The sequence below is a fragment of the Bos indicus genome, chromosome 29 (genome assembly GCF_029378745.1).
Source record: "Bos indicus isolate NIAB-ARS_2022 breed Sahiwal x Tharparkar chromosome 29, NIAB-ARS_B.indTharparkar_mat_pri_1.0, whole genome shotgun sequence".
In the NCBI taxonomy this organism is placed as follows: domain Eukaryota; kingdom Metazoa; phylum Chordata; class Mammalia; order Artiodactyla; family Bovidae; genus Bos; species Bos indicus.
Genome location: NC_091788.1, coordinates 44831094 through 44841939, shown reverse-complemented (window position 1 = coordinate 44841939; position 10846 = coordinate 44831094). Strand labels below are relative to the sequence as shown.

The 10846-nt window shown below is 61.7% G+C and overlaps 1 protein-coding gene and 1 long non-coding RNA gene across 8 annotated transcripts; one reads left to right on the top strand and one right to left on the bottom strand.

Annotated features, from left to right (window-relative positions):
• Positions 1 to 109: 109 nt before the first annotated feature.
• On the bottom strand, positions 110 to 9935 carry KLC2 (kinesin light chain 2). 6 transcript variants are annotated; one of them, XR_011564927.1, is made up of 17 exons: positions 9685 to 9842; positions 8721 to 9009; positions 6005 to 6235; positions 5787 to 5856; positions 4924 to 5146; positions 4191 to 4278; positions 4004 to 4105; positions 3743 to 3916; positions 3539 to 3638; positions 2838 to 2887; positions 2667 to 2734; positions 2141 to 2249; positions 1880 to 2038; positions 1679 to 1803; positions 1402 to 1459; positions 1194 to 1275; positions 110 to 1083 (listed from the first exon to the last, which is right to left on the bottom strand). XR_011564927.1 is itself a non-coding variant. In XM_070782791.1 (16 exons), exons 2-16 carry the CDS (start codon positions 8946 to 8948, stop codon positions 1000 to 1002), a joined length of 1875 nt encoding a protein of 624 aa, XP_070638892.1. In that variant the 5' UTR covers positions 8949 to 8959; positions 9857 to 9935; the 3' UTR covers positions 110 to 999. The 6 variants fall into 6 exon arrangements, 5 of the variants coding, with proteins under 5 accessions (XP_070638892.1, XP_070638891.1, XP_019810706.1 ...); XM_070782791.1 differs by lacking the exons at positions 1194 to 1275; positions 9685 to 9842 and adding an exon at positions 9857 to 9935 and having other exon boundaries at positions 1396 to 1459; positions 8721 to 8959; XM_070782790.1 differs by lacking the exons at positions 1194 to 1275; positions 9685 to 9842 and adding an exon at positions 9857 to 9880 and having other exon boundaries at positions 1396 to 1459.
• On the top strand, positions 139 to 8480 carry LOC139180675 (uncharacterized). 2 transcript variants are annotated; one of them, XR_011564929.1, is made up of 4 exons: positions 139 to 251; positions 1202 to 1338; positions 1750 to 6353; positions 7330 to 8480. It is a non-coding gene; the product is annotated as an uncharacterized lncRNA (long non-coding RNA). The 2 variants fall into 2 exon arrangements; XR_011564928.1 differs by having other exon boundaries at positions 1750 to 8480.
• Positions 9936 to 10846: the final 911 nt, after the last annotated feature.

The following is a 10846-nucleotide window of genomic DNA, read 5'->3' as shown; positions in this document are numbered from 1 at the left end:
AACCACACACACACTCTCTCTCATACTCGCAGCCTCTCCCGACCCCACTCCCAACCTAGAGTCGTAGAGGCACTAGGAGCTCTCGGTCTCCGCCCAAAACAAGCCCGGCTCAGAGTCAAACCGTCTTTATTTCTACAGCAACATTTGAAAATAGAGAGCGACCGCCTCACTTCCCAACTGGGGCAGCCCCTCCTGCCACGGGGGGCCATCACTGCCCCTCGCAAGAAGCTGCAGACGCGGGAGGAGGCCTGGTAGGATGGCTCTGTGGGCGGTGCCCGGGGCGGGGTCAGGCCGAGCCTGGGCGGGGCGGGCGGGGCAGTGCATAAGACCCGGCTGCAGGGCAGGGCCCGGCGGGGAGAGGACGGGTATGGCCAGGCTTTCCGTCCTGGACACGGGGCGATGGCGGGTCCGGGCGCACCCCTTGGAGGCCGGGAGGAACGCGAGAAGGCCCAGGGAACCCTTTGGGGAGGCGCCGCCCCTGAGATGTGGAGCCAGGGAGATACCACCGCGCGGAATGGGGGTGATTAAGGCCTGGGCGGTACCACTAGAGAAGGGTGGGGTGAGGGGAGGCTGGACAGTACCAAGGACGGAGGGGAGGGGTGCGGCCAATAACTTATTTCTCTATATACAGAAGCAACGGCCGGGGGAGGGCTGGGTGCTGAAGGGACCGCAGGTGCTTAGTGTTCTTGGATCGCGGGTCTGCGGAGAGCGGGCCACTGAGTCTCTCTACCTTGGAGACCCTGCCCAACCCCTCTGCTGGCCCTGAACCTAGGGAAGAGGGGCCCTGCTGGAAGGAATAAATAAGGGGGAGAGCTGGAGCGGGCGGGCCCAGCCTCCAGGGCTCAGGCTAAGATGATAAAGGGAGAAGGTTACCCTGAGATTGAACAGAAAAGATAGGGGTCCTTGGAAGAGACAGGAGGGCAAGCAGCAGGCCCATGCGCAGGGCTGGGGTGGGGACAGTGCCGGTGGAGGCTCTGGCGAACGGCTGCCCCTTCAGGATTAGCCCACGAGGGAGTTTCGTCGGGAGAGGTCCATGGAGCTGGAGCTGAGGGTGCGGCTGTCAGAGAGGCCTGTGCCTCCAGACTGTGGGCAGAGGGGCAGGGGGCTCAGCCTTTGCTGCTGCCAGTCTGTGCTTCCCTGGCCACAGGGGCCCTGACAGCCAGAGCCCCTGGTGCCCTGACACTCCCACCCACCTCCACAGTCACTGTGTTTGCCGCCGGCCGCTCATAGGCAGCACCCAGCTTTCCCTCACGTTTCCCCCGGGTCCAGCCAGGCCTGGGATGAAGACAAGACCGGAAGCGTTGCCGGATGAACAGACAGGCTTGAGCAGCTTGGCAGGTACTCATGCAGGCCCGAGGCTGGGGCCTCAGCTGCCGGGTGCTGACCACTACCTACCCGTACCTGGACTGGCTCTTCCACACTCTTGTTGAGAAAGTTGAGGGAACTGGCCCGCTTCATCCTGAGGGGAAAGGCCAGTCAGGATTTGCCCACGGAGGAACTCAGGGAGGACGGGGAAGGGTCAGGTTGGGGTTGGGGAGGTAGGCTTGTGGAAGGCAGACTGATGGGGGGATGGGATGGGGCTTGAGTGAGACAGAGTTCACCCTGGGTCCAGGGTTCAGCTGGGGTTGGTAGGTTGTTGGGTGAGTTCTTGAGAGATTCACCGGGGTGGGGGGCTCACCTGGGGTTTGGGGGCTCCTGGGGGCCACCCCCCTGCAGCTTCTTCACCAGCATCTCACTGCTGCGCCTCAGGGCATCCCGAAGCTTCCCGAAGGAGCCGCTGCGCCGCAAGGAGCCGCTGCCATCCTGCGGGGAGGCCGACAGGTTCGTCTCTGCCTCACCGGCTACACAGCCCCCTGGGCCAGCCAGCCGCTGGACTCACCCCGCTCCACTCGGCGGCAGGCCCCGCCTCCTCGAGGTCAGCCTCAGACCGAGGCCCCACACCCCCGGGCACCTCTCGGCTACCACGGCGGTCTCCGCGCCCGCTGCCACCGTCCTTCAGGAGCTCCACCACCTTGGTCTGGCTTGCGGGGTCCAGGCCCTGAGCGGGTGCAGGGTGTATCAGGCGAGCAAGGGGCCCCGATCGGATTACACATCGGGCCACGCGGGCCCCTGCCCACACCCCTCGTGCCTGTTGCGCTACCTGCTTGCGGCTGCGGCTGGCACAGTCCTCCAGCGTGTGTGCGGCTTCCAGTTTGCCCTGGCGCCGGTACAGGGCCCCCAAGCTGCGCAGGGTGGTGTTGACCGTGGGGCTGCGGACGGGGAGCAGGGCAGTCTCTGACTCTGTGCACCCAGGAATCAGGGCCCACCCTGACACCCAGCCCCGCTGGCCCTGAGGAGCCTCTGGCCAACCAAAATGGAGCCCCTCTGGCGGGCGGGGCCCTGGTCAAGGTCCACCTAGGTTCACCTCTTTCTTGGGGGATCCCCTCAGGGCCCTAAGTGGGATGTCGCCCCCCAGGACTGAAAGCTGGGAACCCCGGGAGTGAGATCATCAGGTTTTCCCTGGAGGACAGAACCTTTCTGGGACAGGTGGGCTGTGACCTGGGCCTCGAAAGACGAGCTGACAGAGAGGAAGTGTGTGTTCCGAGGCTGAGCAGTATGGCATGTGGAGCCTGGCCTCGGTGCGCACCCACGATGCCGCACCCCTCCCGCCTCTCTGCACTCCTCACCTGTCTACTTTACAGGCCTTGTACCAGCTGCCATATTCCCCATAGGGGGTGCTGTCCCGGCGCTTATCCTGGGGGAGAGATACACGGGAGGTGGGAGAAGGGCCCCCGGCATGCTCCCCACCTCGCCCTCTCTCCACGGATACCCGCCCCGGCCCTGCCCCATGGGGCTACCTTGCTCTCCTCCCGCTCCTCTGCGTGCATCCAGATGGGCTTGTTGTCCCCTGCAGGGGGAGAGGGGGCTGTCACAGCCTCTCATGTAGGCCTCTCCTGGGTGGACTGGACACAGGACTGGGGTTTTGGGTGGGGGGGGTCAGGGGCACTCGAGAAGGACCAGGGTTGGCCTTTGTTAGATGAATGAACAGACAAGAAACAGACCCAAACATGACCGACCCTCTCCTGGAGTAGAGGAGTCTGGCCCAGGCCTGTGCTTGAGGAGCGTATGCCTGGGGGTCTCGGTGAGCAGACCCTTGCAGACTTCAGGACCCTGGCCCGAGATGGTGCTAGGCCCGAGCAATGGGCCGGGCTGAGGGGTCCGAGAGCAGGAAGTGATTGACCATCAAGGGCCAGGAAGGTGGCTTCGCAGAGGGGGAGACATTTGGGCCAGGCCCTCCCACTGAGCATGTGTTGCCCAGTAGAGCAAGGGGGAGAGGCTCAAAGCTGAGGGCACAGGTGTGCACAGTGCACAGTGAAGGCATTGCACGGATCCAGCCTCCTGGAGGCCGTGCGAGGGGGGATGTGTGCTCACGTGTGCGCACACATGGCTGCGGACCAGCCAGACCCCTGGCGCAAGGCCTGCCCGGCCGACGTGTTTGCCATGGATGCTGGTGGCTGAGCCGGCCTGCACTGGGTGAGCCCCCGGCAGCCCTGCTCACCGCTGACAGAGCCAAACTCCTTCTCGTGAGCGCGGGTGAGGATCTCCTTGTACAGGGCCTCCGCATCCTGGTACTTGCCCTGCTTCAGGTAGCAGGAGGCCTGGAGGGGCAGGGCCCAGAGGTGAGCAGGATGGAAGGAACTGAGTTTTTTCCCCTCCTCCCGCCCCTCCGCCCCCCTCCTCCCGCCCCTCCGGCCCAGGACACCAGGTTGTTCTTGGTCTTGGCCACATTGGGGTCGTCAGGCCCAAGGCGTGTGGCATAGATCTCCAGCGCCCGCCGGTAGTAGTATTCCACCTCCTCGGCTTTGCCCTGGTTCTGGCACAGCAGGGCCAGGTTGCTCAGCTGCTTGGCCACGTCTGGATGAAACTTGCCCAGGACCTGGGACCAGAGGAGCCAGTGGCTGGGCTCGGGGCCGGCCTAGGGGCCCCCAGCCCACCTGGCCGGCCCTGCCCTGCCTGCTCCCACCTTCTCCCGGATCTCCAGTGCCCGCTTGCACAGAGGCTCAGCCTCCTTGTACTTGCCCCGCTTGCCATACAGGACCGCCAGATTATTCAGTGTCGCAGCCACCTAGAGGGGGGAGAACGGAGGCTCTGCACCTGGGCCCTGCTGGGACCTGGGAGCTTCAGGGGGGCGGGGAGGAAGCCTCACTCACAGCCGGGTGGTCCTTGCCCAGAGTCTTCTCGCGGATGGCCAGGGCATCATTGAGCAGGTGGGCAGCCTCCTTGTACTTGTTCTGGTCCCTAGGGACAGGTGCGAGCTGACGAATGTGTCCTCCAGCCCACAGCCCTCCTGCTAGTGGTCCCAGATCCCTGGGGTCACTCCTTCTGCCTGTTCTGATGAGTGAGCACGATGCGGGTATGACCCAGGGCACTGGGAAACGTGGGCAGCCCCTGCCCTCTGGCTTGGGGGGCTCTGCGCAGAAGCACACGCAGTGCTGGGGTATGAGCCAGACTCCCCCCACGTCCCGCCCTCACTGCCTCGTGCCCAGTGTTCCTTATGGTCTATTCCCCAGGGCCTCTGCTCCTGCTGCTCTTTCTGCCAACAAAACCTTCTCCAATCCCCTCACGTTTTGGGCACACTCAACTTTCACCAGAGACCCTCTTCAAGCCTCGGTGTTGGAGAGGCTGTGCCCCTGGCATGCTCGTGTGTTGCACCCCCCCCCCCAGTTATGTCCAAGCCTGTTTCCCACACTAGACTGAGGCACGTTCACGTGTGTAACTCAGGCCCTGCTGTGGGCTCAGCCCTCTCTGGGGACAAGATCCTTCTGTCTGTCACCCAGCTAGCTGCCTGGTGGAGCCCGAGTCCTGGCCCACTGCAGGCACCGGGGCTTTGTCATCCCCAGGAAGAGCGTTCCCACAAGTGACCGTGGTCGGTGGAGGCCTCACCGGTAGACCAGCGCCAGGATGTTCAGCATGGTGGCCACGTCCGGGTGGTCGTGGCCCGACGTCTTCTCCAGGTCCTCCAGGGCCTGCTTGCAGAGGGGCACGGCCACCTCGTAACGGCCCTGGGAGGCGTACTGGATCACCAGGTTGTGCAGGGTGCGCAGCCGGGCCGGAATCTCATAGCCCCCGTGCTGGGCGGCCACATCGCCTCCTCCAGGGCTGGGGGCTGCAAAGCCAAGGTGGGGAGGTCAGATGTACTAACTACCCCCTGAACTGGGGGGTAGCTTTGACTGATCTCACGCGTGGCCCTGGGCAAGTCACTAACTGTCACTCTCTCTCACTTTCCCCATCTATAGAGTGAGTCTAGTCACGCCACAGAAAGAGAGGGTGGAGGCCCAGTTCCAGTACTTCAAGCTATGTGGCCCAGAGAAAGCCGCCTAGCCCCCGAGTGGAGCGTCCGCTCCTCATCGGCAGAAGGGAGGCTCTGATTGGCAAGGCCAGCACTGGCCTGGGGCTGCAGCCTGGGATTCAGCGCTGCGCGTGCGTCCTCCTTTAACCCTTGGGGGAGGCTCAGAGAAGAAAAGAAACTCTACCAGCGGTCACAGAACAAAGAGTGCAAGTCAGGGTTCGAACCCGGGCCGGGCGGCTCCAGGGCTCTGAATTGTGATGCCTGCTTCTCATGGAACTTGAGGGGATGAGAGAAGCAACAGGTAAAGCCAGCCTTTTAAGGCTCATCCTGGGATGTTATGATCAGAAACGAGGCAGGGAAGCACCTGGCGGTCACCCAGATCTTGTTTCCTGTGACCTCTGGGTCCCAGGGACTGGTTCACCCAGCCTTCCTTTCCCACCCCTAGAGCCAGCCGCACCTGGGTTCTGCTCCTCCTCGCTGGGGAACAGGTCATCCAGAGAGTCTTTGGGGACGTCCCCCTTGTCCTCCTGGGGAGGGAGACAGGATGAGCGTCAGGGAAGGTGGGCAGCCCAGGGGTCAGCGGGCTGGGTGGGAACCGCGCCTGCTCCCTGGCACCTCCCCTGCTCCCGGCCCCGCCCCCCGCAGTGGCCTTGCAGTGGCCATGCCAGGGCTCACGTGGGGTGGGGTGTCCTCATCCAACTTGCGGATCTGGCTCATGAACAGCAAGTGCTGCTTCTCCTCCTCGAGCTGGGCCACGGCCTGCTCGCTGCGCTGCAGCTTCTGCTGCGTCCCCGCCAGCTCCTCGCGCAGCCACTGGTTCTCCTGCACCAAGCGCCGCACCTGGGCCCGCAGCTTCTGCTTCTCCGACTCCACGGCCCCCAGGTGGCTCGAGAGTGCCAAGATCACCTGTGGCAGACATCCGGGATGGAGGTCAGAGCCCTGTCCACCCGCCCAACACCCCGTCCAGCCTGGGCCTCCTGGGGCCCAGAGAAGAGCCAGGCCTGGAGGAGCTGCCAGCCTGAGGGTACCAAGTTCTCCCATTGAGGGAGTTTTGCCCCAGGGCCCCAAACAGACCACACACAGCCTTAGATCTGAACCCAGGAGGCTTGGGGATCCCCAGCTCCTTCCTTTTGCAGTAGGGACACCTGGGCTTCCAGGCTGGCTCTGCTAGACTCTGAAAGAACCCATCATCCCCTTTCCTGGGGCCTCCAGCTAGCCCTCTGCATCGATGTCCAGTTCCTTGCTGGGTCGTTCTGATCATGAAGAGCACTGACTAGGGTGCTGCCCATTCTCCAAGCTGGCCGCTCTCTTCCTGTCTCTCTGAGGAGTTGTACTCAAGCCCTGTAGCCAGAGCCACTAAACCACTGCCCCTAACCCAGGGCTAGTACTTTTCCAAAGATTCCTGAGAGATGGCTGAAAGGATACCAAGAGACCCCATCCTGACTTCTGCCCAGGGGCCACCTGCAGCTCCCAGGGAGGGAAGGAGTATGTGTCCTAAACCCCTGGTTTCCTGGGGAACCAGAGGGGCAGGGGAGGGGACCCAGGGGCCTCAGCTCCCACCCCTCTCCCCCAACTCCCTGACTCCTTTCCTGAGCTTCCAGGCTCTTCCTGCCTTGAGGCCTTGCTAGGTGCTACCCTTTCTCCATCTTTCATGGTCAGGGTCATTTCTGCAGTGAAGCCTCTTCCCTCTTATGCTCTCAGCCCCAGGAAAGCAGGGTACCTCACCCACCCCCCCACACCATTCTGTCGCCCACCTGTACCTGCCCTGGGAGGGTGCCCCGGTATGTTCATCTCTGTACCTGGCAGTCAACTGGCCAAGGAGTGAATGACCAACACATTGCCCTTCCAGAGGGCTGGAAGTCTAGGACCATGTGCTTTCTAGTTGACGAGCAAACACCCAAGTGACAGGTGTTTTCACAACCACTAGGTGTTTAAAAAAATTCCCTAAACAGCCTGGACGTATATACAGCAGATGGTGTGATCCTTCTTTTAAAAACAAGGAAACCAAGATGATACCACCTGCGAGGACTCACGGAGCCAGGCAGTGTCTCAGCCAGGATCTGAGTGGGCCAAGACTCTTCCCAAGAGTCTAACTCCTTGTGCACCCCAGTGCCTCCTGGATATCTCCATCTGCATGTCATCCTGGCAGCCCCAGCTCCTCAAGAGGACCCAAAGAGAACTCCTGATCCATGCACGCTGACTTCTCCTTTTTAAAAAAAACTTCTGTATTTTTATATTTTTATCTCTTGGCTGCTGCACACAGCATGTGGGACCTTAGTTCCTCGACCAGAGATTGAACCCATGCCCCCTGCACTGGGAGTGCAGAATCTTAACCACTGGAACACCAGGGAAGTCCCCCTCCTCCTCTTAATTTGCTCAAACCACAAACCTGGGAGTTGCCCTTCTCCCTCTCCATTAGTCCATCCCCAGGCCCTGCTGGACCTACCTCCAGAACGTCTAGAACTCACCCCCTTCTTACTACCTTCATGGCCACCGCTTTACTCCAAGTCGCCATTTCTCATTTGAATTCCAGTAGTGGCTTCCTAACACCTGCTACCTCCTTCTACCCTGACCCATCCTTGTTCATTCTCCACACCTCAGCCAGAGAGAGTTTTTAAAGCCTAAGCCAGGCTGTGTCCTGTGACTGCTTAAACCCTCCAATGGCTTCCTGACTTCCTAAGAATAAAATCCAGACTAATAAGGCCCCTGCCTTCTCCATAGACCTCTTCTGCCCCTCTCTCTTTCCTCATGAAGCTCCAGTCAGACAGGTCTTCTCTCAGTTCTCCCACCACGAGATCTTTTCTACCACAGGACCTTTGCACACACAACCTCTCATTCTCCTCCTTTTTCGTTCCGTCACTCAGGTCTTGATTTAAATGTCATTCCTTCAGAAGTGTAGCTTGACCAATAGATAAGACCTCCTGCCATACCTTTTTTTTGAGAATTCACTGTAACGTTAATAAATATATGTGTTTCTGACTCTTCTCTTACTAGACTCGGCAGGGATCTTGTCTGTCTTGTTGGACCTGTATCCCTGGCACCTAACACATTTCCTGGCACACAGCAGACACTTGATAACTTACCTGTTAACAAATGAATAAAAGAATAAATGAGGGGAGGGGTCCTTAAGGACTTCCTTTTTGTTTCCCTAGGCCATGCAGTCTCTGCTAGGTAGCAGAGAAGTCAGACGATCATCCTTCCCGGGCCCACGTGCATCTAGGGTTTCCAAAACCCACCCGTTTTTTCAACAGATATCTACCGCATCCTACCATAAGGCTCCAAGGCACTGATTCTTCCTTCCATGCTGATTCTGTTACTACACTGCCAGGATTCCTCTGGAAGGCTCCATCCCTCCCATGACCTCCCTCCTCAGCACCCCGGACCAGCCTACCTGGGCCTCCCCCAGCCCCAGCTCGATGGCCTCCAGGGAACGGCGCAGGAGGACACAGCGCTCCTGTGAGCCCGGCTCTGCCTCACTAGCTTCATGAGCGACCAGGGGAGCAAGAAGGGCACGATGCTCCCCGCGCAGGGTCTCTAGCCCTTGGATGACGGCCTTGGTGCCCAGCACGATCTCATCCTGGCTCAGCTTCTCCTCCCGAGGAAGCACCATCGTGGCCATGGCCGTGCCTCCTGTGAAGGCGAGAGGGCGGGCAGGGGGTGCCGAGCCTGGGGCCACGCCGCTGTCCGCCCCGGATTAGGTAAACACCTAGGGCCCCCCGGACGCCTGGGTCCCCCGGGTGCCCGGTCCCCCAGGTAGCAGCCCGCACCGTGCTCGCGCTCGGCCTACAGGGGGCGCGCTCTGCTCGTCTCGGCCCGGGAGACGCAATGCGGTGCGACCCGCGAGGCTGGACCCGGATTCGGCCCAGACCACTGGCTCAAGGCCGGCTTAGGCAACCCGGTCTCTGGGCTTCCCCGGAGCCTCCCTTAGAACAGAAGGCGCCAGAGCACGATCCTACTGGGATCGTGGGGGGTTTACTTCCGTGCGGAGACACCAGCCCCTCTGAGAGATCCGGTCCCAGCTCCCTCGGGCAGCGCCCCTTCCCCAACAGGCAGGCCGAGCCACAGAGCCCTCCTCCCGGGCAGGCCGACCCTGGGGAAACGCTCCCGCTAAGAAGCTGAGATCGCGGGGTTCCTCGTCCCCTCCCCGCCCCGGCCGCGCCCACGACGACGCCTCCCCATGGGCCAGCATGACATCTTGCGGACCCCTCCCCTGAAACCTCCCGACCCCGGTCATCCAGGACCGCGCCCCCTGCCCGCGGGCCGGCCTGGTCCTCTCACGAGCCGCACCCCAGATGACCCCTCCCCTAAGGCCGACCCTGAGCTCCCTTCCCGCAGCCCGATCGGCCCGCGCGGACCTCAGTCTCCCGCTCGGGCCCGCCTCCCGCTACGGCTCCGGCTCCGGCTCCGGCTCCGGCTCCGGCTCCGGTGCCGCTTCACCCGGACCAGCCGCCGTGAGCGGGTCCCGCCGCCTCCATCCCGCCGGCCTTCCCAGCAGTCCCTGCGCTGCCTTAAAGGTGAAGCCGGTACCTTGGCGGCGTCGGAGGGGGCGAAACACTCCTTTCGGCCGGCAGGCTGCCTTAAAGGAGCAAGCCTGCGGGGCCCACTCCAGGCCAGTGGGAGGGGCCCGGGGCGTGGCCGTCGGGGACGGGGCGTGGTCACCGAGGCGTGGGGCGTGGGCTAGCCCGGAGAGTGGGTTCCCCGCCGCCGCCGCCTCCCAAGTACTTGCGGCCTCAGAGTCGTCCGCTGTAACCCGCCCCGAGGCCGCGGGAGTGTGGACTGGCTGGGGAGGATGTGTACCTGAATTTACCTTGTTCTGCGGCCAGAGAGGACGGCGGGAGAAACTGAGGCCCAGGGAGAAGGCCTGGCCTCCTCAGAGTCCAGATCGGGACATTTGACATTTATTGGCTTTGAATGAGGTGAAGTGCCACTTTCTGAGCGCTTACTGCGTGCCGCGCGCTTGGATGCCTTAAGTGCATTTAACGCTTACAAAGACCGAATACAGCGGGCACAGTGTCACAGATAATAATCCTACACTCATTTGTCTCTAATCGGTGGTTAGCTGCTAAGTCGCTTCAGTCGTGTCCAACTCTGTGCTACCCCATAGACGGAAGCCCACCAGGCTCCGCCATCCATGGGATTTTCCAGGCAAGAGTACTGGAGTGGGGTGCCATTGCCTTCTCCAAATCGGTGGTTATGCCCCACCCAATTCCTTTGGAGCTGTCCTTGTTCCATGAGGTGGTTCCTGGCATCTTAGGGCCGCTTCTTGGGAGGAAGGAACAGAGGCTTCCGGCTGTGAAAGAGAAAAAGGTGACAAGGGGCAGCCAGGCATTGGCAGAAACACTCTTGACCCTGTGGGTGAGCACCACCACGAATGCTGTAGGCTGGACAATCAGGACAAGGTGATGTCATTCAGGACTCAGGTGAGACGTCATCTCAGAGAGCCCTCCCCTGATTCCCCACACCCTTATGTAGAGCAGCCCTCCAGCCCATCTCATGCACCCATCAGGCCAAGATCTG

Bases quoted from the DNA above. Each gene is read 5' to 3' on its own strand.
- KLC2 (XM_070782791.1), bottom strand. From the start codon at position 8,948: ATGGCCACGATGGTGCTTCCTCGGGAGGAGAAGCTGAGCCAGGATGAG. The intron at 3,917-4,003 runs GTGGGAGCAGGC...CTCTGGTCCCAG, and splicing joins CACTGGAGATCCGGGAGAAG to GTCCTGGGCAAGTTTCATCC. The intron at 2,888-3,538 runs GTGAGCAGGGCT...CTCCCCCTGCAG, and splicing joins GGAGTTTGGCTCTGTCAGCG to GGGACAACAAGCCCATCTGG.